At 41.5% G+C, this 20,404-nt stretch overlaps 1 protein-coding gene and 1 long non-coding RNA gene across 5 annotated transcripts; one reads left to right on the top strand and one right to left on the bottom strand.

Moving 5' to 3' along the window:
* Nucleotides 1-1,344: 1,344 nt before the first annotated feature.
* si:dkey-251i10.3 (uncharacterized protein LOC553498 homolog) lies at nucleotides 1,345-15,146 on the bottom strand. The gene is made up of 14 exons (XM_066662350.1): nucleotides 14,870-15,146; nucleotides 13,991-14,093; nucleotides 12,639-12,709; nucleotides 12,069-12,282; nucleotides 11,366-11,521; nucleotides 9,057-9,176; nucleotides 8,689-8,783; nucleotides 7,803-7,926; nucleotides 7,639-7,716; nucleotides 7,087-7,480; nucleotides 5,249-5,745; nucleotides 3,906-4,090; nucleotides 2,874-2,973; nucleotides 1,345-2,718 (listed from the first exon to the last, which is right to left on the bottom strand). Exons 1-14 carry the CDS (start codon nucleotides 14,875-14,877, stop codon nucleotides 2,410-2,412), a joined length of 2,454 nt encoding a protein of 817 aa, XP_066518447.1. The 5' UTR covers nucleotides 14,878-15,146; the 3' UTR covers nucleotides 1,345-2,409.
* Nucleotides 15,147-15,859: 713 nt separating this feature from the next.
* Nucleotides 15,860-20,187, top strand: LOC136674891 (uncharacterized). 4 transcript variants are annotated; one of them, XR_010796107.1, is made up of 7 exons: nucleotides 15,860-15,989; nucleotides 16,578-16,757; nucleotides 17,517-17,583; nucleotides 17,873-17,959; nucleotides 18,406-18,680; nucleotides 18,877-18,940; nucleotides 19,183-19,317. It is a non-coding gene; the product is annotated as an uncharacterized lncRNA (long non-coding RNA). The 4 variants fall into 4 exon arrangements; XR_010796106.1 differs by lacking the exon at nucleotides 15,860-15,989 and adding an exon at nucleotides 16,000-16,389; XR_010796109.1 differs by lacking the exons at nucleotides 15,860-15,989; nucleotides 18,406-18,680; nucleotides 19,183-19,317 and adding exons at nucleotides 16,000-16,389; nucleotides 20,121-20,187.
* The last annotated feature ends 217 nt before the right edge of the window (nucleotides 20,188-20,404 follow it).

Genomic DNA, 20,404 nt, shown 5'->3' with positions numbered 1-20,404 from the left:
GCAGCTTGAGGTCAGTACTTTTCTGGGAAGGTTATACAAGCTGTGTGTCAGCAGTGTGTGCACCCACACTCACTTTAGTAGTGGCCACACACTCCTGGACGTATAATGTGTATCATGTGTCACTGCATTTGTGGGAAATGTAGCGGGTCGTATCACAGTTGTTAATCACAGGCAGTATCAGATCACTTTAGGCCTTAGCCCCGCCCCTCTGTCTGCTCTTCTGCCTCATCTGGTTACACCAGACATCATCAGCATCCCAGAGCGGTTACAACAAACATCACCAGCATCCCACAGGGTGAAGCCAGCATCAAACGGAGTGGAACCATCAGCAGAGCATCGTACGTCTCTCTGCGAGAGTGGGCCAGTCTGGACAGCTGCTGACCTTCTGACTGTACGCTACGTGTCCAAACGTACAGCACTGTGTAAAGCTTTTAGGTCCCTGAGAAAATGAGATTTAAAAAGATATATATCTGAGCAGTAAGGGTTTATTTATTAAAAATAAAAATGAATAACTCTCATAATAGAGGTCGCTCTATGGCCTAGACTGCCTAGTCCAATTGTGGGTGCGTCTAGAGAAGTCATGTGATACAGCTGAGAGTTTGGGCGGCACGGTGGCGCAGCAGGTGACTGTCTGTGAGGAGTGTGGTGTGTTCTCCCTGTGTCTGTGTGGGTTTCCTCCGGGTGACTGTCTGTAAGGAGTGTGGTGAGTTCTCCCTGTGTCTGAGTGGGTTTCCTCCGGATGACTGTCTGTGAGGAGTGTGGTGTGTTTTCCCTGTGTCTGCGTGGGTTTCCTCCGGATGACTGTCTGTGAGGAGTGTGGTGTGTTCTCCCTGTGTCTGCGTGGGTTTCCTCCGGGTGACTGTCTGTGAGGAATGTGGAGTGTTCTCCCTGTGTCTGCGTGGGTTTCCTCCGGGTGCTCCTCTCACAGTCAAAAAAAAAAAAAAAAAAAAAACCACAGGTTTTTTAGGTGGATTGTCGCTCTGTGAAGGACTGGCGCCCCCTCCAGGATGTCTTCCCACCTTGCGCCCAATGATTCCAGGGAGGCTCTGGACACAGCGCAATCCTGAACTGGATAAGTAATTACAGATAATGAATGAATATTTCTAGTGAGATATTGTGTGAATGTGTTTAACCGTTTCCACGTCTCTCCTGGTGACAGTCCAGGAGGTTGTTGTCCAGTCCCTAGTTAATAAATAAGAGGTTAATAAATAGTTAAATCTACAGCACACTTCATTTAACATAATTAACAAATCCATATGATCAGGAGAACATCTGGAAACACACTTTGTTGTTCACTCGCTCACAACATGACGCTACGTTTTAGAGCATAAAACAACCTTTAATTTTTACTGCGATTATAATTTTGTAAGCAGCTTGTTTACAGAGAGAATGTCAATAATAATAAATTTTGCACAGAAAACCCCTCCTCCTCATTATTAACACCTGGTATTTCCATCGTCAGAATGAGTGCATTCTTTATGGTTGACAACATTTGCATGACCTACTGAGTTCTTGTTTTTTTTTCAGCTGTGTGAATAGTACTTTTTGAGGGGGCCGTCTGTCTCCATTCACTACCACTGTCTGCAATTCTGACCCTCTTTAATGTAGCATTTAACATCAAATCAACTCCAGCACACTCTCCATCACCCTGTTTACATTATCCCCATTTAATTCCGCTGAACTTTTATACATTTTGTGGCATTTCTCTTTAAACGAGACAAAGAAATACTGCTCAATATTTCAAAATTAATCAGCAGCTAATTTTCCAGGAGATTTGTCAATATTGTTTAATACATAAAAATTATTAAGTGTGTGTTCTTATAGCTGAGCGAATTACTTCTTTCTTATCTCATTAAATTGCTCTCTCCTCTCAAAAGTGATAAGAGTAATTGGTTAACGTTAATGGGCAGAAATAGTCCAAGAAAAGGATGATAAAAATATTAGCATCAATTTTTTCCCATGGCACTGTTGGCAGAGAGAGAGAGAGAGAGAGAGAGAGAGAAAAATACAGCACAGTTGGCAACAGAGAGAGGAAAAAATGATGGGAATGAGCAATAACAATTTAATTACGAACCAGAAGATGAAGAGATGATAGAGGACACATGATGGAGGGCAAGGAAAGCCATTATATACACACTCAGATTTTTACAGGAGACACCTGAACCCTGGCAGAGTTCATTCTACCATCATCTACTGCTTTAAATCTGTCCTTTATTAAAGAACAGGAGAGATTTTATCAATATCTTTTCATTCTTCTTTTTCAGTGGATTTCATAGAGTTAGAGAAATTAAATCTGATGCCAAAACAGCTGTATTCCAACAGCTTCGTCCATCCACACTCTAGCCCTCTCTTTTCTGCTCTTCTTATTCACCTGCTCCAGCTGCCACCCCTCCCTTTCTTTCTTTCCCTTTACTGCTGGCTCTTCTTTTTCTTCTTCTTCAGCAGGGATGTTTTCCTCCCTTCTCCTTTCCCCTTGTTCCCCCTTTTCTCTGAAAGAGCAATGTTGCCGGTTCTCTCAGTTCTCTGGGTTTTGTCGTGGTTCTCCTGGAGCAGATCCTCTCGGCTCATGGGGTCGATGATGGCCCCAAGCTGAGTGACCACTCTGGGGGCTGTGAGCTTCTTGAAGGCGATCTGTGTGTTCCAGGTCTGACCCACGGGGGACCGGATACAGCTCTCGAACTGAGAGCTGTTCTGGAACGGGAACGGCAACACACTCACCTGCACGGGCAAGAGGACAAGAACATATCGCATTACGTTACTGTTCAGGAGGAGGGACAGATAAGAGACGGAAGGAGAAACAGAGAGAGACTGATACACAGAGGTAATAATGAAGACAGACGAAGGTTGACTGATGCGAGGAACCGTCTGCTGACCTGATGTGCGGCGACGGAGACGTTCCTCTTTTCTGAGATAATCACATCAGGACGTTTCTGGTCTTTTCTTGGAGGAGCAGGAGGAGCTTTCAGACGAAATCTAGAGGAGAAGGAAAGCTGCTGGTGATATTTTACTTTGCCAATAGTGTCAGATGGCTTCAGCATGAGAACAAGCCTTTCAATCAGAGTGTTTTTCACTGTGTGCTGCACTCATTCTAACTAATCTGAGCTCAAGAGGAGTGTCTGTGGACAAATGATGAATTGTAGCGGTAATACACGCAGGTAAGAATTGGTGGTATTCACATAGTTAAAACCCTCATACCTGTTTAAAATATTAACACAGTATACGCTATTACCGTGGAAGGTGAGCCTCATATCTGAGGGTCTGTGTCAAGTGAAGGGTTTTCGGCGCTGTGCAGTTCGGCTCATCACAGCTCGAAAGTGCTCACAGACACTTGTTGACAATAAAAATTTGTTTCTGAGTGAGCAAATTTAAGCGACTGGTGCTGAAGGAAGAGAAAAGCTGTAATATAAGTGAAATAAGACGGGGTTCTACACTGTTTACAAGCACAGATGGCGCTAACAGACACTTGTGGTTTAGCACACCACAGCGAACTGAGGCTCAAATCGCACACATTTAGAAATAAAGTTCAGCGATTTTGGGTTAAAAGTGAGAGGGATGAAGCTGAAAAGAGAACAAAATACTCAGAAGAGCCTTCGCTCAACATTGTGCTCACAGCTATAACCTCACACTGTGGTGGGCTACTGGGCTTGTGTTTTCCCCCCAACCTGCTTTCAGTGCCCCCTCCCTGTGGCTCTCATAATTGCACATAACTTTATGGTACTTAAAGACACAGAGCAGAAATTTGGCATACCATACACGTCATAAATACCACCTTCATTTTAAGATACCATGTAATATTGCGAGATATGGTACTATCAATATTACGACCAACCATACGTACAGCTCTCAGCCCCCAATCAAGAGGTTTACTCAGAGTTTGAGAGAGATTTATTATTATCATCACTCACTTCCTGCGTTTGTATCTGGAGGGTTTGAGGCCGACACCCCCCCACTCCCCCCAGCCCGGCAGCGTCAGGTCCACCACCTTCTCTCGCCCCGCCTCCTCCTGCTTCCTCTTTTCCTTCAGGAAGTCTGAAATAACATCGTCACCTGCGAACGCCTCCTTAATGATGGCCGTCTGCTCTGTGTGCACCTGAAAGAGAAACACAGTACAGCTGTGGAGTTTAGGTGTGATTCATTCACATTCTCCACCAGTATGAATTCTATTTTTACTGATATTTAATCATCTACAAAACGAACAAGCTCCGTCCCAACAGCACATTCTCAATTGAATCAGTTCGCAAAGTTAGCCTAGGCCCCCAGTTCCGTAGTTTTTTGATACATGAAACAAATGTTGTAAGAAATATCTTTCCTCGTTAACAAAAAAGGAACAGCTGGTGTTCAAAGACTGGTCGGCATCATGCCATCCCTGGGGTTAAGATTTAATCACACAATACTTAGCTACAAAACATAGCTACACTGAAGAGCACAAACACTTGCTTGCACCTATGGCAAGCAATTTAGTCCAAAACCACTCAACAGTGTGCGATGCCTGAATACTGGCCTTAACAGAGGAAAAAATAGAAAAACCTTTAATGCCTTTGTAGATCCAGTGTAAACTAAAAAGCCCTAATGTGTCTGGGTCGCTGTATTTGGGCTAGAGCTGAAAACTCTCTACGAAACCTTTCCTAAAAATACATATATGGTGAAACATAAGGACACGGTGTCTTAGATGAGAGGCAGAGAAGTTGTTCTAGTACTGACAGTGCCCCCTTGTGCAGTTTTTAACCTACTCAACATGAGTTAAGCTCAATTTATAATTCTGCGTCAAACCAATGCCGTAGGCGGCGCGTCAATGCAGACCCTACACCGTGGCCTGTCACGCACCTATGCTGCTGTCTGCACTGTAATTGGTCATTGCAGAAAGCAGCAAATAGATAGCGAGAGATTACCTCAGACATGGCGTGGATGTCAAGGATGAATAAAAATGTTGAACAAAGAAAAAATAAAAAGACGTCTCGGGGAAAAAAAAACTTCATTGAAAAGTGGGAACACGTGGGTAAAACGTGCCGATGTTGTATTTACTCCACTACATTGTGTACAACAGAGTGTAAAGGAAGATGTTTCAGCCCCTAGTGGTGTGTTGGTGTAGCTGCAGAGCGATGCAGACACCAACGCAGAAGTATAAAACGCTCACAACGGCATAGGGCTCTTGTGTAGCCTGTGGAGTATACATTGGGCTTAAGAATGAAAGCTCTATGAGGGGCTTTGTGTGTGTGTGTGTGTGTGTGTATTTTAAGGTTCCACTAACCTCCTCCTCCTCCTCCAACATGGTGGGCGCTAAAGCCACTTTAACAACTTTTGTGTCTTTGGTCAGAACTTCACTGAGGTCTATTTCTTTCTTCTTTTTCTTGTTCGGAGGTTCGGAGGTAGGAGGCTTTGCTGCTGAAGCAGCCGGTGGTCTCTTATTTCCCGTGACGTTGACAGCATCCTGCTCCAGAGCCTCAATGTCGTCCATTGTTTGAACACGGACCAGACCCTCTTCCAGGAGCTCCTCCTCCTCCTCTGCAACAGACTCCGCCTCTTTTGTCCCACTCTGCTCCGCCCCCTTGGTTCCATCACGGTTCATTAGTCTGTTAAAGAGGCTGTTAAACTCTGAGACCACCTCCTCTTCCTCTTCTTCCTCCTCCTCCTGCTCTTCCTCCTCCTCCTCTTCAGAAATTACGATGACTGTGAAAGGTGTCACACCTTCATCTGTCACTTTTTCTTCACCCTTGGACACCTGTCCCCCTGCTTCCACAGGTGAATCTAATTGGAGAAAGCGAGAGTTTCAGTGAAGCGCAGCCATTTTAATGTGAATGAACAATTCATTTTCGTTCATTCATTGTTTGTAACCCTTATACAGTTCAGGGAGGTTGTGGGACAGGAGCCTAACCAGAATCACTGGGTGCAAGGTGGGAACACACCCTGGAGGGGGCGCCAGACCTTCACAGGGCGACACACTCAGACAACAGTTAATTTGCTTTAGAAAATAAAAAAATATTAATCAGCCCGAAGATAGCATTTGTAAGTTTAGGCTTCAGGTTGTTGCAAAGTTATATATATATATATATATATATATTATTATTATTATAACCATCGTGTTTATAGCCATCTATTGTTGTGAATATAGGCCCCAATGTTGTTTGTGTTATAGGCCCCCATAGTTATAGGCCCCCATAGTTGATGGAGGCCTGTAAGCAGAAGAGATGTTTAATAGAAAAAGAGTGCACAGTATCCCTTACCCATGATGTCTTGTCCTCAAGCTAAGTCTCAACCCAAGCAGATTTATTTAACTTTAGGTAGAATTCATTGCCTTTTGTTACATAGAATAAATCCCACAAGCACATTTTTTTATTAATTCCATTGTTTTCCAAGGGATATTTAGGCCCCGGTTAAAGAGCTTGGACTAAACAGAATAAAATGAGAACGTTTTGTGTGAAGTGCAGCTCGGAACCGGTCACTGATTTAATACTTTATTAAACTGCATTATCAATTAATTATCAAGCTCTTTGTGAGTGGAGTCGAGACATGCCAGAGCATCTGAGTCACGTCTCATGAGTTCATTATCGAGCCATCTGTGATCTCAATGAGCTGGATTAGGTGTGTAAAACGTGGAGTAATTCAGACGCACACACACTTCTCAGTTAACTGGCTAACTTAATCCAAACCTCAATGAGCGTGTGCGTGTGTGCGTCCATAGTATAAACCCCACCCCCTCACTCTGATTGGCTGCTCCCAATTATTATTATTATATAGCTTTTCACTTTGTATATATTTATATACATTATTTTTTTATTTAAAATTTTATAGCTGTTTAAGTAATGATTTAAATACTGTATAATTTATTTTCAATGCTACTTTTATTATTTTCATTATAATTAAGACAGATACATTTGTGTTTTTTGCTTTTTTTCTTTCAAATTTTATTATGTTTAATTTCTTCATTTCAAACTTTTTTTAAATTTAGTTTGCATTAAAAATAGTTGCATTTTTATAAATAAAATATTTGATGTAAATAATATTAAATAATTAACTAAAAAAAAACAAATATCATAAAACCCTTAAATATTGCTGTGACTTCCATAAATAAAGCTGCTAAACCCTTACTCTGTTTCTCTTCCCGTGGAACTGGAACCAAATCGTCGTCTTCATCCTGCCTCAGCTTCCGTTTGCTCTCAAACTCTCTCAGCAGCTTCTCTTCCTCCGTCTCCATCTCCTCCTCCTCCTCTTCTTCTTCCTCCACTCTGGGGTCGCTCTGTCCATCCTTTGTGGCCAGGGGAGATGTTTCCGTGCCCGCGGTACTCGGCTCTGGCTCCTTGGTGAGTTTGCCCCTCATCCAGGGGTTAACGGAGCCTGCGATGGGTTCAGGATCATTAACAAAGTCCGGTAGAGCATCGTCTTCATCGTTTTTCTCCTCCTCCTCCTCATCAGACGAAGGTAACACAAGCTTCATAGTGAGCTCTTTGTTCTTCTCTAGCTGCTCCTGCATTGCTTTACGAGCCTGAAAACAAAGCAGTGAGGAGAGCATCACAAGACAGGCTCTTTATATGAAGTGTTTATAATGTTAGTTTTTAAAACTCTGTCGCTCCGGTGAACGCAGTTCCACTGCTCCACACGCGACACACAGAGTGCATAATGAATTTGTTTCCGTGTCCTTACAGAGTCGTCGTATTTGGCCATGATGGCTTTGGACTTGGCCCATTTGCCGCTGTTCTGATGCTTCAGGGACATCCTCTCCTGCACGGGAAAGAATGAAAAATGGTCAGACCCTTCACTTCTCAAATGTTCCTTACATTTCTTTATTCCTGCCCTCCACCACACACCTCCATCCGGGAGAGCTCCATCTTCTTCAACTCCTCCAGAGCTCCGTCAGGATCCGTCTTCATCAGCTCATCAAACTGCTTCAGAAACTCCTTCCTCTTTGACTTCTTCTGGACCTTATGGTATCTGAGAGAGAGAGAGAGAGAGAGAGAGAGAGAGAGAGAGAGAGAGAGAGAGAGAGAGAGAGAGAAAACAAAAAGCAGAGAAATACAGAATGTAAGAACACAGTGGTAGAAAGATATATATAGAGAGAGAGAACAGAGGAGAGAAATACAGAATGTAAGAGCACAGTGGTAGAGAGAGAGAGAGAGAGAGAGAGAGAGAGAGAGAGAGATAGTAAGATTCACATCATTTGTCTTAATCAAAAAGTACAGTTTAAACATCCCTCAAAAGAAGCAAAACCGATCTAAGGTTTGAGAAGTTTCCCTAAAGTTTTACAGCATTACATCTTAAACCGAAACCACAATGAACAACCAGATGCTGAGACCATGTTTAGGAAATACAATTAAAAAAGACTTTCACTGTGTCCGAGACTGTGCCCTATTCACTACATAGTGCACTATAATGGGGTTCCGCCATTTTGTAGCCGTGTCTGAAAACATAGCGGACAATTTTCAGTGCATTCAAACAATCCCACAATGCACTGCAAAAAGTAGTGTACAACCCATGTACACTAGCAGATATCAAATTACCCACAATCCACTGCGTTGTTTGGTAAAAACCCACACGAGCTAGTGTCTGAAATCATTCACTACTCTCCTGAACTCCTATAGTTCCTATAACAGTGCACTAAGTAGTGAATAACATAGGGAACAAAGAATAGGGAGCCATTTCGGACACAGCATGTTTGTTTTTGTCTCTAGTTGTGCCTGTGTTTACCAAACTCACTTCTTGCTTTTGATTTTTCTCTCTCTCCGGGCTTTGGACTCGTAGTACGACTGGAGAGCTCTGGCTTTTTGGAGCTCGGCGCGGCGCATCTTAGCCTGAAAGAGACACAACAAACCACATCTTTACACAGAGCACTCTGCTACACATCCAGGACGACAGGGGATGGTGTGGTGTGTTCTCCCCGTGTCTGTGTGGGTGTCCTCCGGGTGATCCGCTTTCCTCCCACAGTCCAAACACACATTGGTAGATGACGTGGCTGAGTGAAACTGTCCAGAGCTGTGTGAGTGAGAGACTGGGGGAGTACATGTGCTGCTCTAGCCAAAACCCAATGTGTGGGGAGCATATAGATAAAGCTGTGTTAACCTCACCTCCTCCAGACTCATGGCTTTGATGGAGGCTTCCTCCACCTCTGTGAGGACAGGGTCAAGGACAGGTTGGTTGTTGCTATGAAGGAGGCTGAAGATTTCCTGCTCCAAGGGAGTTTTAGCCTAAAGGAGAGGAGAAAGCATTATTTAAGCAGCATTAACATTATTAGTGAAATCAGAAAGTGTCTTAAACTCTCCAAAAGACCTGCTGTGTAAAGTTTAGAGCCGTGGTCATCAACCTTTTTATGTCTGAGATCACCTTTTGAAATCTGAACAAAAGAAAGATCTACCATAAATACCAGGTTTAGGCTTTAAAACAAAAATAAATAAACAAATAAAAAAATTGCTGTATGTCTTCCATAGACCCCAATAACAAAATGAAACTGTGTATTTCATTAATTCACAGCTGAGTGCTGGCTGTGGTGGTACTCACTGCTTGAGGCTGAACACTGTCTAAAGTGTTTTACAGTTCTAAAGAGGTGTTCTGACAATCTGTGCATGCTCATCCCCACAATTCTGTTTTTATTGTTTTTCGTGGCAAACATTTTCCCTCTGGTGCATTTTACAGTCTCTTACTGTTATTTGTTTCAGCATTCCAGAAATACATGCTGAATTTATTATTAAAGTAATTACCTTATCTTTGACCTCATATAGGGATTTGGGCTGTGCATATCTCCTGCTTATAGTCGGGAGCATTTTTCGACATGCTTCATTTAACTTATTAAAATACATTACCTACTGTTTTAAGGCGGCTGTACGTATAAAAGTCCACTAAAAAAGTCCAGCACAAGTCGAAAGAACAGTGTGGGTGCAGTGTGACTCTCTCGTTATTGTGATTTGTAATCCGCATGAAATATTTGTATTTGTAAATCACACAAACCCTGTGTGACTGCGGCGTTATAAGTCCCTGCTTAACTAGCACTAGCTTGTGAACCACGGCGGACACAGAATGACACATCTATCGTAACTTAAACGTGATCCTGAAGCAGCCGTGATTTATCTCCATCAACAATTTGGCGACCACTGGTTTAGAGGTTACAGTGTGTGATACAGTGTCAGAAACCACAAAATGAGTTTTATTAGAGTATTGAAGCACTCCACACAGTGGCATGTGTGAGACGATTTACTAAGTTTAATACTGGGATAATACCGCTCAACTGGGTCTTATTTATTATTTATTGGTTTATTTATTATTTAAAGGGCGGCATGGTGTCGCAGCAGGTGGTGTCGCAGTCACACAGCTCCAGGGGCCTGGAGGTTGTGGGTTCAACTCCTGCTCCGGGTGACTATCTGTGAGGAGTGTGGTGTGTTCTCCCCGTGTCTGCGCAGGTTTCCTCCGGGTGACTGTCTGTGAGGAGTGTGGTGTGTTCTCTCTGTGTATGCGTAGGTTTCCTCCGGGTGACTGTTTGTGAGGAGCGTGGTGTGTTCTCCCAGTGTCTGCGTGGGTTTCCTCCGGGTGACTGTCTGTGAGGAGTGTGGTGTGTTCTCCCAGTGTCTGCGTGGGTTTACTCCGGGTGACTGTCTGTGAGGAGTGTGGTGTGTTCTCCCAGTGTCTGCGTGGGTTTCCTCCGGGTGACTGTCTGTGAGGAGTGTGGTGTGTTCTCCCAGTGTCTGCGTGGGTTTCCTCCGGGTGACTGCCTGTGAGGAGTGTGGTGTGTTCTCCCCGTGTCTGCGTAGGTTTCCTCCGGGTGACTGCCTGTGAGGAGTGTGGTGTGTTCTCCCCGTGTCTGCGTAGGTTTCCTCCGGGTGACTGCCTATGAGGAGTGTGGTGTGTTCTCCCCGTGTCTGCGTAGGTTTCCTCCGGGTGACTGTCTGTGAGGAGTGTGGTGTGTTCTCCCTGTGTCTGCGTGGGTTTCCTCCGGATGACTGTCTGTGAGGAGTGTGGTGTGTTCTCCCTGTGTCTGTGTGGGTTTCCTCCGGGTGGCTGTCTGTGAGGAGTGTGGTGTGTTCTCCCTGTGTCTGTGTGGGTTTCCTCCGGGTGGCTGTCTGTGAGGAGTGTGGTGTGTTCTCCCTGTGTCTGTGTGGGTTTCCTCCGGGTGACTGTCTGTGAGGAGTGTGGTGTGTTCTCCCCGTGTCCGCGTGGGTTTCCTCTGGGTGACTGTCTGTGAGGAGTGTGGTGTGTTCTCCCCGTGTCTGCGTGGGTTTCCTCCGGGTGCTCCGGTTTCCTCCCACACTCCAAAAACACACGTTGGTAGGTGGATTGGCGACTCAAAAAGTGATTTTATTTAAATCACATTTATTATTATTTAAATGACTCTGATGTTGTAGTGGCCGAAAACGTACATATCACACACACACACACACACCCCTACCTTCCAGCCAGCCACCACTTGGTCGACACGTTTATGTCCTGTTGGCTCCTGTCGGAGTGGGAAGACCAGCTGCTCAGCCTTTTGGTTCTGAGTGATAACACTCTCCCACCGGGACACCTCCTTACTGCTCTTCTCAAATGCCACACCTCTGTGAATCTGCACACACACACACACACACAATACAGACTTGTGATTAATTTTACTAATTCTAATATAGTAAATTATAACTATTCTATATAACTTTATTATAAACTCTAGTTTTGTTGAATTTTTAAGTAAAAGCAAGTAAATAATATTCAAATGTAATAAATCATATTAGCGGTAATTTTACTAAAATGTGTTTAAAAGCACTTAAATATTTAAGTAAAACTTTAAGGGGTGGGTTCCCAGACAGGGATTAAGCCTAGGCCTGGACTATATCCAGCTTTCAATGAAAAAAAAAATCACCATTCAAAATTCTGTGTCTGGGAAACCACCCCTAAACATCTCCTCAGTTTGTCAAAAATCACATTTTGTTTGAACCATTTACCAAAAACTTAAACCGAGTTACTGTGTATTAAAACGGGCAAACACCACAGTGTTCCCTGTGGAGGATGCATTCTCAGACCTGAAGGTACCTGTTAAAATTATCTAATATGTGCTAATAATGAGGAATAATTTAGTAATTTCCATTAATTTTTCAGAAGATACTATGGCCACGGACCTTCTCTGTCTGCTGTTTGCTGAGTGGCAGTTCCAGCGTCTCTTTGCGGTTCTGCAGGTTCTTCAACTGTTTCTTAGTTTTCTTTGTAGCTCCGGGTGTTTTCTCCATGTCTCCCAGCAGGTCGGAGAGGTCAACTTTCTCCCCGGCTCCATCAGCGCTTACTGAGAACTCAGAAACCTGCAAGCTGGCCTCAGACCGCTCCTTCTGCTTCATCCTGGAAACGTGAGGATATAAAGCGCATACTTAGAGGGTGCCCTTCAAAATAGATTGAGCCTCGACTGTCCAGAAAAATCAGAGGCTTGTTTCTTGTTACGGCATGTTTCTCTGAGATTGTTGGAGCAGAAGGATAAACAACAAAAATAACTTTCATTGTAAGTTAACGTAAGAAGATTTGATCTGATTCTATTGGGGTACTGTTGATTACACCAAGGATTTTTCAGAAATTACAACAAATAATTCAGTAGCTACTATATTTCTACACAAAGTGTTAAAGGCAGACGGTAGATAACAGAAGATAGATGTGTGTGTGTGTGTGTGTGTGTGTGGTGGGTAAAGCATGACTCAATTCACCTTCTCCTCCCTCCCAGAGAGCTGATGGCCTCCAGGAGTTTAGTGTGTCTCCTCTCATCATCACTGGCATCCTGCATGCGCACACACACACACACACACACACACACACACACACAACATGAACAAACTACAGCAATACATAACACTAATGGAACATTACCAACAAAAAGAGTGATGTAATCCTATGCTTATTATTCAGTTATTAAAGGTGTAGTTCATGACTGTAAACAGAAACACTTTTTATGAAACTCAGAAGAGGTTTCCCTCATCATTTGCTGCGTCTCAAGTCTGCTTCTGTACTTGAAACGGGTCTAATGCGTTTACGAAGCCCCAGTGTCTGTATATGAATGAAATAACAAACCAGCTCCGTCCGGTGTGCCCCTCACTCACTCTCCCTCTCACAAAGGCATCTGGAGTTTTTGTATACAACCGAGAGAACTCCAAAGGCTGAAAAGCACCAACCGAGATGAGGATGTTGCTCTATTCCTGCTCCACAGGGGGTAACACTGACTTATTTCTGCTGTTACAGTTACATTACTTAAGGTGGAAATGCCTCCGAACTCAGGAGACGGCTAACTGCATTAGCGACAGTGCTACAAAACTAAACACCTCCAGTTACACATGAGTTTCTGTGGGAATTCAAACAGTGAATAAACACTTACAGACAATTTACACTTCAGACGCGTCCAAACAACAGTTATTATCCGCCTCACACACCGTTCCACCTGAAAAGATGCTGGGCTTACAGCTGTGTTTCCCCACAATCTTAGACCTTTCCCTTAATTCTGAAAGGGTTCTACTCAGTTATTACTAAAATATCTGTTCAATGTATTGTGTTTTTTAGAGGACTAATGTTGTACGTGTTAAACATTCTTTATACAAAAGATTAACAATGGGCTACTTTCACTGATGTGATATTAATGCCGCATTACAAAATGTGGGGTGGTAGTGGTGGAAGCATGTGCCTGTCCTCACTCTCCCAGTGCTGGTGGCATTGTGAGAGATAGCGGGAGTTCAGCTGACAGCTAATGCGCTGGAATTGGAGATGACTAATTATTGGGTTAAATGTGATACAAGAGTGTTGTGAGAGTGTAGGGGTGTGTTAGTGAAAGCTCTCTCTCTTACACACACACACACACACACACTCATTCTACATGTGTCATTAGCTTGGTGACTCATTATTTATCCATACAGATCTTTTGTCTTTTCTACTCCCGTCTTCATAAAGACTTCCAAAAAGAATTTAAACAATAGAATAAATAACAGATTTAAGGATCTCACCCAGCCCTAAGTGAAAAAACAAGTGGCTACTGTGTGGTCAGCGTCTTTGCTGATTGTGTTTTTTTTCTTACCTCCTCCTCCTCACTGGCGCTGAGGATTTCTTCATCATCCAGAGACAACTCCTCTTCATTATCATCACCAGCCATCACTGCTGGAGCAGCTTTAACACCTTTTCTGTGGGAGGAACGGAATATAAGAGTTAGGAGAGTGTTTTGTTGTTTAGATTTGTATATAAACAAGATATCCACCCCCTGTCATTCAACACTCTACTGCCTTTAAATTTAACCAGATTACACACACACACACACACACTGATTCATCACACACAGGATCTGCCCCACTTTTCAAATGAGATAATTCAGCCATATCCAGAAGCCAAATGTTATTTCCTTGCACTGCCCAAATGAACATTTTCCTATTTTACTATATATCTTAGTATTAACAAAGCTGTTTTTGCTTCTGTGCCTTTAAGTTTTTAAAATTTAAATGAGCACTGTTATGATTCACAGCTGTGTTTTGTGCCTTTTATCCCCAAAATAAAAAAATTTATGTATTTTGGGGACAAATGCACCTCTGTGCCAGGAAATGAAACATGCTTTTTTAATTGTCACTGTATTACTATGAAATTTGGAATGTGTTTACATCTTAACTGTTAATGCAGATCATTTTAAAACAAAGTGGAAATCATTTTTTAAGATAATTAATGACAGATCCAAGGTCTGTTCAGTATGGTTTACGTTTTCCACATTTTTAAATGTATTTAAGCGAGGCTGTTACTCCATAAACATGCATTTAAATGGACTAACTAAACAAACACACCATGTTTACGACTTTATGACGTAAATCTTATCTAATATGCAGCGACCGCAAAGGCAGACGAGTTCTGTGTGTAAAGTGTTAATAAAACATATTTAAAATAAAACAGAAGAGGTCATCCCCCACAAAAACACCTTTTCATGTCGGCTCCTTGTCTGTGCTGAATTTACTGGCTGTGTGCAGTTCTCCACGTGTCCTGCGACAAAACAGCAAATAAGTTCCTTTCCCCGCTCTTCTACCACAGCACACGGGTTTAGCTCTGGGGTCAACACCGTCTCAACATACGCCCCGCGGTTAATAAACAAAAACAGAGTTTATTTGTCTTAAAAACGGCTCCTCGACAGATGTTTAGTCTGTATATTCCTCACAGCTCCGGCGGCGCCATTGCGTGAGGCGCACACGCTTGCGTAGTTCCTCTCTCGGCCAATAAGCTTCGAGGATTTCCAAGGAGAAAAAGAAGTCGCTTTTCTGTAGTAGTTTTAAAAGTAGTAGTAGTATTAGTAGTAGTAATAATAATAATAATAATAATAATAATAATAATAATAATAATGATAATAATAATAATATAATTTACTTTCTGTACTTTTAAAAACGTACTTATTTACTTTTAAGTGTTTATTTATAAAGCACATTTTACCCCAAAGTGCTGTACACGGATAGTAATATAAATCGATTATAAATAATATATATTGGACATTTATTTGAATGTTAATGATAATAATTCCTATTAACATGTTTTTTAAGTACAGAATAATTAATAAATCTTATATCTTATTTATCAAGTTAGTCATTATATATATATATATATTTATTTATTTATTTTTTTACGGCAGTTACATGAACTGTTATAATAATCATTATAGTAATAATATTTATTGTAAGTTTAAATTGCTCATATGACTTAATTCATTAATGATTTTTTTCTGTGCTAAACGGGGCTACGCTAGAGATCTGCTTTTCTTGGCGGAGGAATATATATATATTTTTTATTTTCAAAAATATTAAGAAACATTTCTATTTGCTGAATTAAACGTGTATGTTTTCATATTTGATGTTGATCGGTTATTCATAAAAGCAACAACTTGCATGCTCCTGCGTGTTATCGTTATTTATCTGGAATAAACACATATTTGCCTGTTTGCTTTGAGCCCAATAACACCCATGATAAGACCAGCTGTTTTTAACGGTTAACAGCCGGAAATTAAAATTTAACGGCGTTGCTGAAAGACCATTGAGATAAAGGTAGTTTTCAAGGTGAGAATAACTGAGCACTGTTAACAATTTATAAATACACAAGAATGATATCTAGGACATCATATTTATGTTTCGAATGACATTTAAGTTATTGGTTTGTAAAGAGAGAGCAGACGACAGAAGCTCCACAGAGCGAGTGCATTTGGTCATATTTTACACGAGTGTGTGTAAATGCCCAAAATGTCCTCCATGTTGCTATCTTTTTCTCTGAAACAAGAGGATCTGACACAGCAGTGCTGCTTTAGCTTTTAAACCACTCTGTGTCACTGTTGGACTAAGAAAACCCCACCAACTAAAAATATCCAGCCAACTGTGTCCTGTGGGCAGTGTCCACCACCCATTTGCTACTTACACTTTGGTAGTCATCTGGGGGTCCTGACCATGAAAGGACAGGGTGAAGGTAAGTGGAGCAGCAGATAGACATTTGTATGTAATTGTGGTAATAAAAAGTGCACATATATGACTTTATTATAAAGTTATATTTTTTCCTGTAAATGACCTGAGGATTCTGGTCAGCTCTTCCTTGTATATTATTTGTAATATTAAGGTTATTAATCAGGAGTTTGTCCTCCTTTGCTACATTTACAGGAGCGTTGTTGTAAAGAGGATCCAACGGCATGCAGGCACAGCAGCTGAGGTTGGATGATTTGTTCTTGATCACAGACACCACTCCAAATCCTCCCAAATGCATTGGATGGAGCTTCACCCTTCCAGAGAACACAGTTCCACTGTTGGGGGGGGAGCTTTATAACTGCCCTCTAGCCCATGGTGGGTGTTGGCCACTGTGAACTCCTGGTTTCTTAGGCGAGCACGAGCTGAATTCACTCATTAAAATAATTATCCATAAATACTTGGACATAGAGTGTATAATGTTGAGATACACGTGACTCAGGATTGCCACAGACAACAGGTGCTCTAGTTTGTGAACGTTATGCTTGTTGTTGTGTGTGGGTGTTAAAAAGCCCTGTTGAGCTGCGAGAGGTTAATGGGGGAATTATGCAGACTAATTGTGAAAGGAGGCAAACATTTTTCAGAAATGAAAAATTGCAATTAGAAGAAATCTGAAGTGAATTTAATTGCAGAGTAAATCCCTGAACTACTTAGACCTTACCAGCAAACCTAATTATATACCTTAGATGACATTCCTCTATCTTTAAGACTTACATATGCAGTGTAATGTTTGTGAACTCATCACACCAGCCAGTGTTACATCACACCCTACTGCATTATGTTTCTTGGCGCTACATATTCCATAAAAGACAGTAAACATCTTTCATTAGACCTTTACTCTTTTTATTCACCACGTCCATTCAATCCTGCTTTTCAAATTTCCTCACCACAGGTATAGAGCTAAATATTATTATTCAGGACTCCATTGCGTGAGACGTCTGGACCCTAGAGCATGGGTCTTAATATATAGTTTGTTTTCGCAAAAGCCTTTAATGTTTTACTCGTTTTCAAGGACACCAATTCTGAATGTTTAATAAGTTTCCAAATGAGATTTACCACTGCCTTGCTTTTCTTCAGTAAGCTGCGCCTGGAAGACTCCCAAGGGATCCGTTCCCTTAAAAAGAACCCACATTTCCCCTTTAAGGTGAGTTCATTCTCAGGTTGTTGGTAATGAACCCATTCACTTGACTTAAATCAATCCCTAAAATATTATTCATTCGCGCTGTTGCCTTATTAATAAGCGAGGGCCCACTTTGTTCTTTCAAACTACTGTAAGTTTCTCGTTTCGCTGGACACAACTTATTTAGATTCCTAACTAGCTGAAGGACTGAATAACAGAAGATAATAAATGCATGTGCAACCTGAGTGCACAGGTTTAACGTACCTGCTTCTCTCCTCTTTCCTCCTCCTCTCTTCTCCTGCCATCTGTTCAGGAGAGCAGGTCGCAGATGCCTAACAATGGAAATGAGATATCAGAGGAGTGTGTGTCTGCTCAGAGCAACTGGGAAAAGTGTAATTCTGTGGGTTTCAAATTGTTCTCTACTGTGCATTGTGTTTGAATAAACTTTTAATGAGTGATGAGAAAAAAAAAAAACACCTCGGTATAACCTTCTGTTGTGATGAGAAGCCTAAGTACAATGTGCTATTAGCTCAACTCTTTCCAGAGAAGTCTGTGTAAAAGAAGCACTGTGTAAAAATCAGAGACGCCACTTCACCTATCTAACTTCTAGTTAATGGCCTTTAAGCAGATTTTTCAGCATCTTGAATGGAAAAAAAGCAGGAAATGAAATATAAAATCAGATTTTCATTTTTTTATGGTGTACACCCTGTACATCCTTCCACACCTTCAAAATTGTAGTTATAGAAGTTGTTTTGACATTTCCTCCTTCTCACCCAATCACATTCAGTTCATTGAACTGAGAAACACCAGCAGTTTCTTGGTTTGATTTTCCTCTTCTCACTACAGACTTCCTTGAGAGCGCCGCATCCTTTCAGACCCACAGTGCTGAGTCGTCTTCTCACAGAGGACAGGTGGCCATAAGCTCTTGGGCACGTGTTCAGATCTTAAGTGGAGTGGAGTACCCTGTTTTTATCTGGTGGCAACACCAGGGGGCGTAATCCACTAAGCAGGATTTCCTTGTTAGCCAGATAACTTAAGCCCATGAATATTCTGTTCAGTTTTGGACCAGTTTGACTTGGGTTTGACTTAAGATATTGAGCAAACCCCGCAGATCTCCCAAGGTTAGATAATGTTATATTCATAAACACACTTACTGCTGAGATAAGTGCTTTAATTTCTTGATGTATGTGCAGTAGAGTGTATCCTAAAATACCCTCACGTACAGAGCAGAGGTTATGAGTGCTACAGTAATCTGTAATATCTTTTCAATCTTCTAGCTTTTTCTGCGACGTAATGTTTTTCTTCTTGCACTTGCAGGAAATAAAATAATGCTGCATTGTACTTTGGACGGTTTTAACAGCGTGAATACCTTATATCCACCGTAAGTAGCAATGTAGGCTGAGCATCTGTGCAAACTGAATTTGCAACACATGTAATGACTACTGCTGTTATTTACTGTGAAGCCAATGTAACAATGGATTTCTGTGTGGCTGAGACGGCTGAGATTACAGAGATTATTTCCACACAATAACACTGAGCCTGTTCATGCGCTCTTCTTGGCTTTAGGTGTAGTGTTTAATGGCTAATGGTTAATGTTTAATACACTCTTTTTTTTTTTTACAGTAACAAACCAGGCCTTGTTGTCTAATGCACAGGGGGAAGGTCATTACCTACAAAGGGATGCATTGAATTGAATGGATTCAGATGTGTATATCATTGCCACTGCAATACAATACAGCACTAACATCTGTGTTGATGTAATATATTTTATTAACGTGGAAAATTATGTGCACATTCAAATCAAGGTAATTCAAGGGTAACTAAAAGAACAGGGACATTTAAAAGGCTTATATCAAGGTAAAAATGTCCTCAGCTTATTTTAATAGGGGTTTTGTGTAGAATATAAACATCACTAAGGTCAGAATAGTCAAATAATACATTTACTACTGTGTATTTTTAAACTGTGTTCAAGTATTATGATATTTTTATTTTGCCATATTTCTCAGCTGTCTTCAGATTTATGAAAAACGTGAGATGTGAGCTCTTTAAGGTGATTTTAACATTGTGATGTTTTTTGAGAGGGATAAACTCATCCACAAAGGCTGGGTTTTGACACGTGATGGATGTAATGGATATAATTAGTTCACACTCACTGTAAGTGTCCAGCTGGTCTCAGTGCTTAAGCCTGTAGTTCTTCACCAAAAGCAGATTCAGTGGGGAATCGTAATTAGTAATGTAACACAGAGCTGAACTTGAATTAATTAGTGTCTTAAGAAAAAAGGCTTTAGGATTTCTTATCAGAAAGATAAAGAACACTTTCGCATCCCGCCGCGAAAGAGGGTGAGGACTGCCTTCGATTGGTGGAAACAGTGGCCATGACAACTGAGTGAATTGGAAGGAGAATGAAATAATAAAAAATGGTGCGGGACGTCTCGTTTGAGGGAGGCGCGGTTCGTGAGGTATAATGCGTCTGGGGGATGTATGAAGGATGTGCTGGATAAATGTTTGAAGCTGTGCTATTTTTCATTCTTTCTTTTTAAAATTTCTGTTTTCATCAACAGGCCCAGAGGGGTGCGCTGTCCTCCGAAGGAATGAAAACACACATCATCCTCTTCTGTGAAGTACAGGAAAGTACTAGTTTTTATTCCTTCATATTCAAACTTCACAAACAGCGTGAACTTGTACAATACCTCAGAGAGTGAAAATTACAAAAAAAGTGCTGGTAACATTTACAAAAAATCATCCTTACTTTGCAACAATCAGTTATTCTTCCACTCCTTTTTTTAGTCTTTTGTATTAAGGCTTAATACTTCTGTATAAAGTATATGCAAGATAAGTCTTCACA

Source organism: Hoplias malabaricus, chromosome 2, assembly GCF_029633855.1.
Source record: "Hoplias malabaricus isolate fHopMal1 chromosome 2, fHopMal1.hap1, whole genome shotgun sequence".
Taxonomy (NCBI): Eukaryota; Metazoa; Chordata; class Actinopteri; order Characiformes; family Erythrinidae; genus Hoplias; species Hoplias malabaricus.
This window is presented reverse-complemented; position numbering and strand designations above follow the sequence as displayed.

Excerpts from the sequence above, each read along its gene's own strand:
- si:dkey-251i10.3 (XM_066662350.1), bottom strand. Across the intron at positions 11,522-12,068 it reads GCAAACAGCAGACAGAGAAG|ATTCACAGAGGTGTGGCATT; the intron begins GTCCGTGGCCAT and ends GTGTGTGTGCAG. Across the intron at positions 5,746-7,086 it reads TCCACGGGAAGAGAAACAGA|ATTCACCTGTGGAAGCAGGG; the intron begins GTAAGGGTTTAG and ends TTCTCCAATTAG.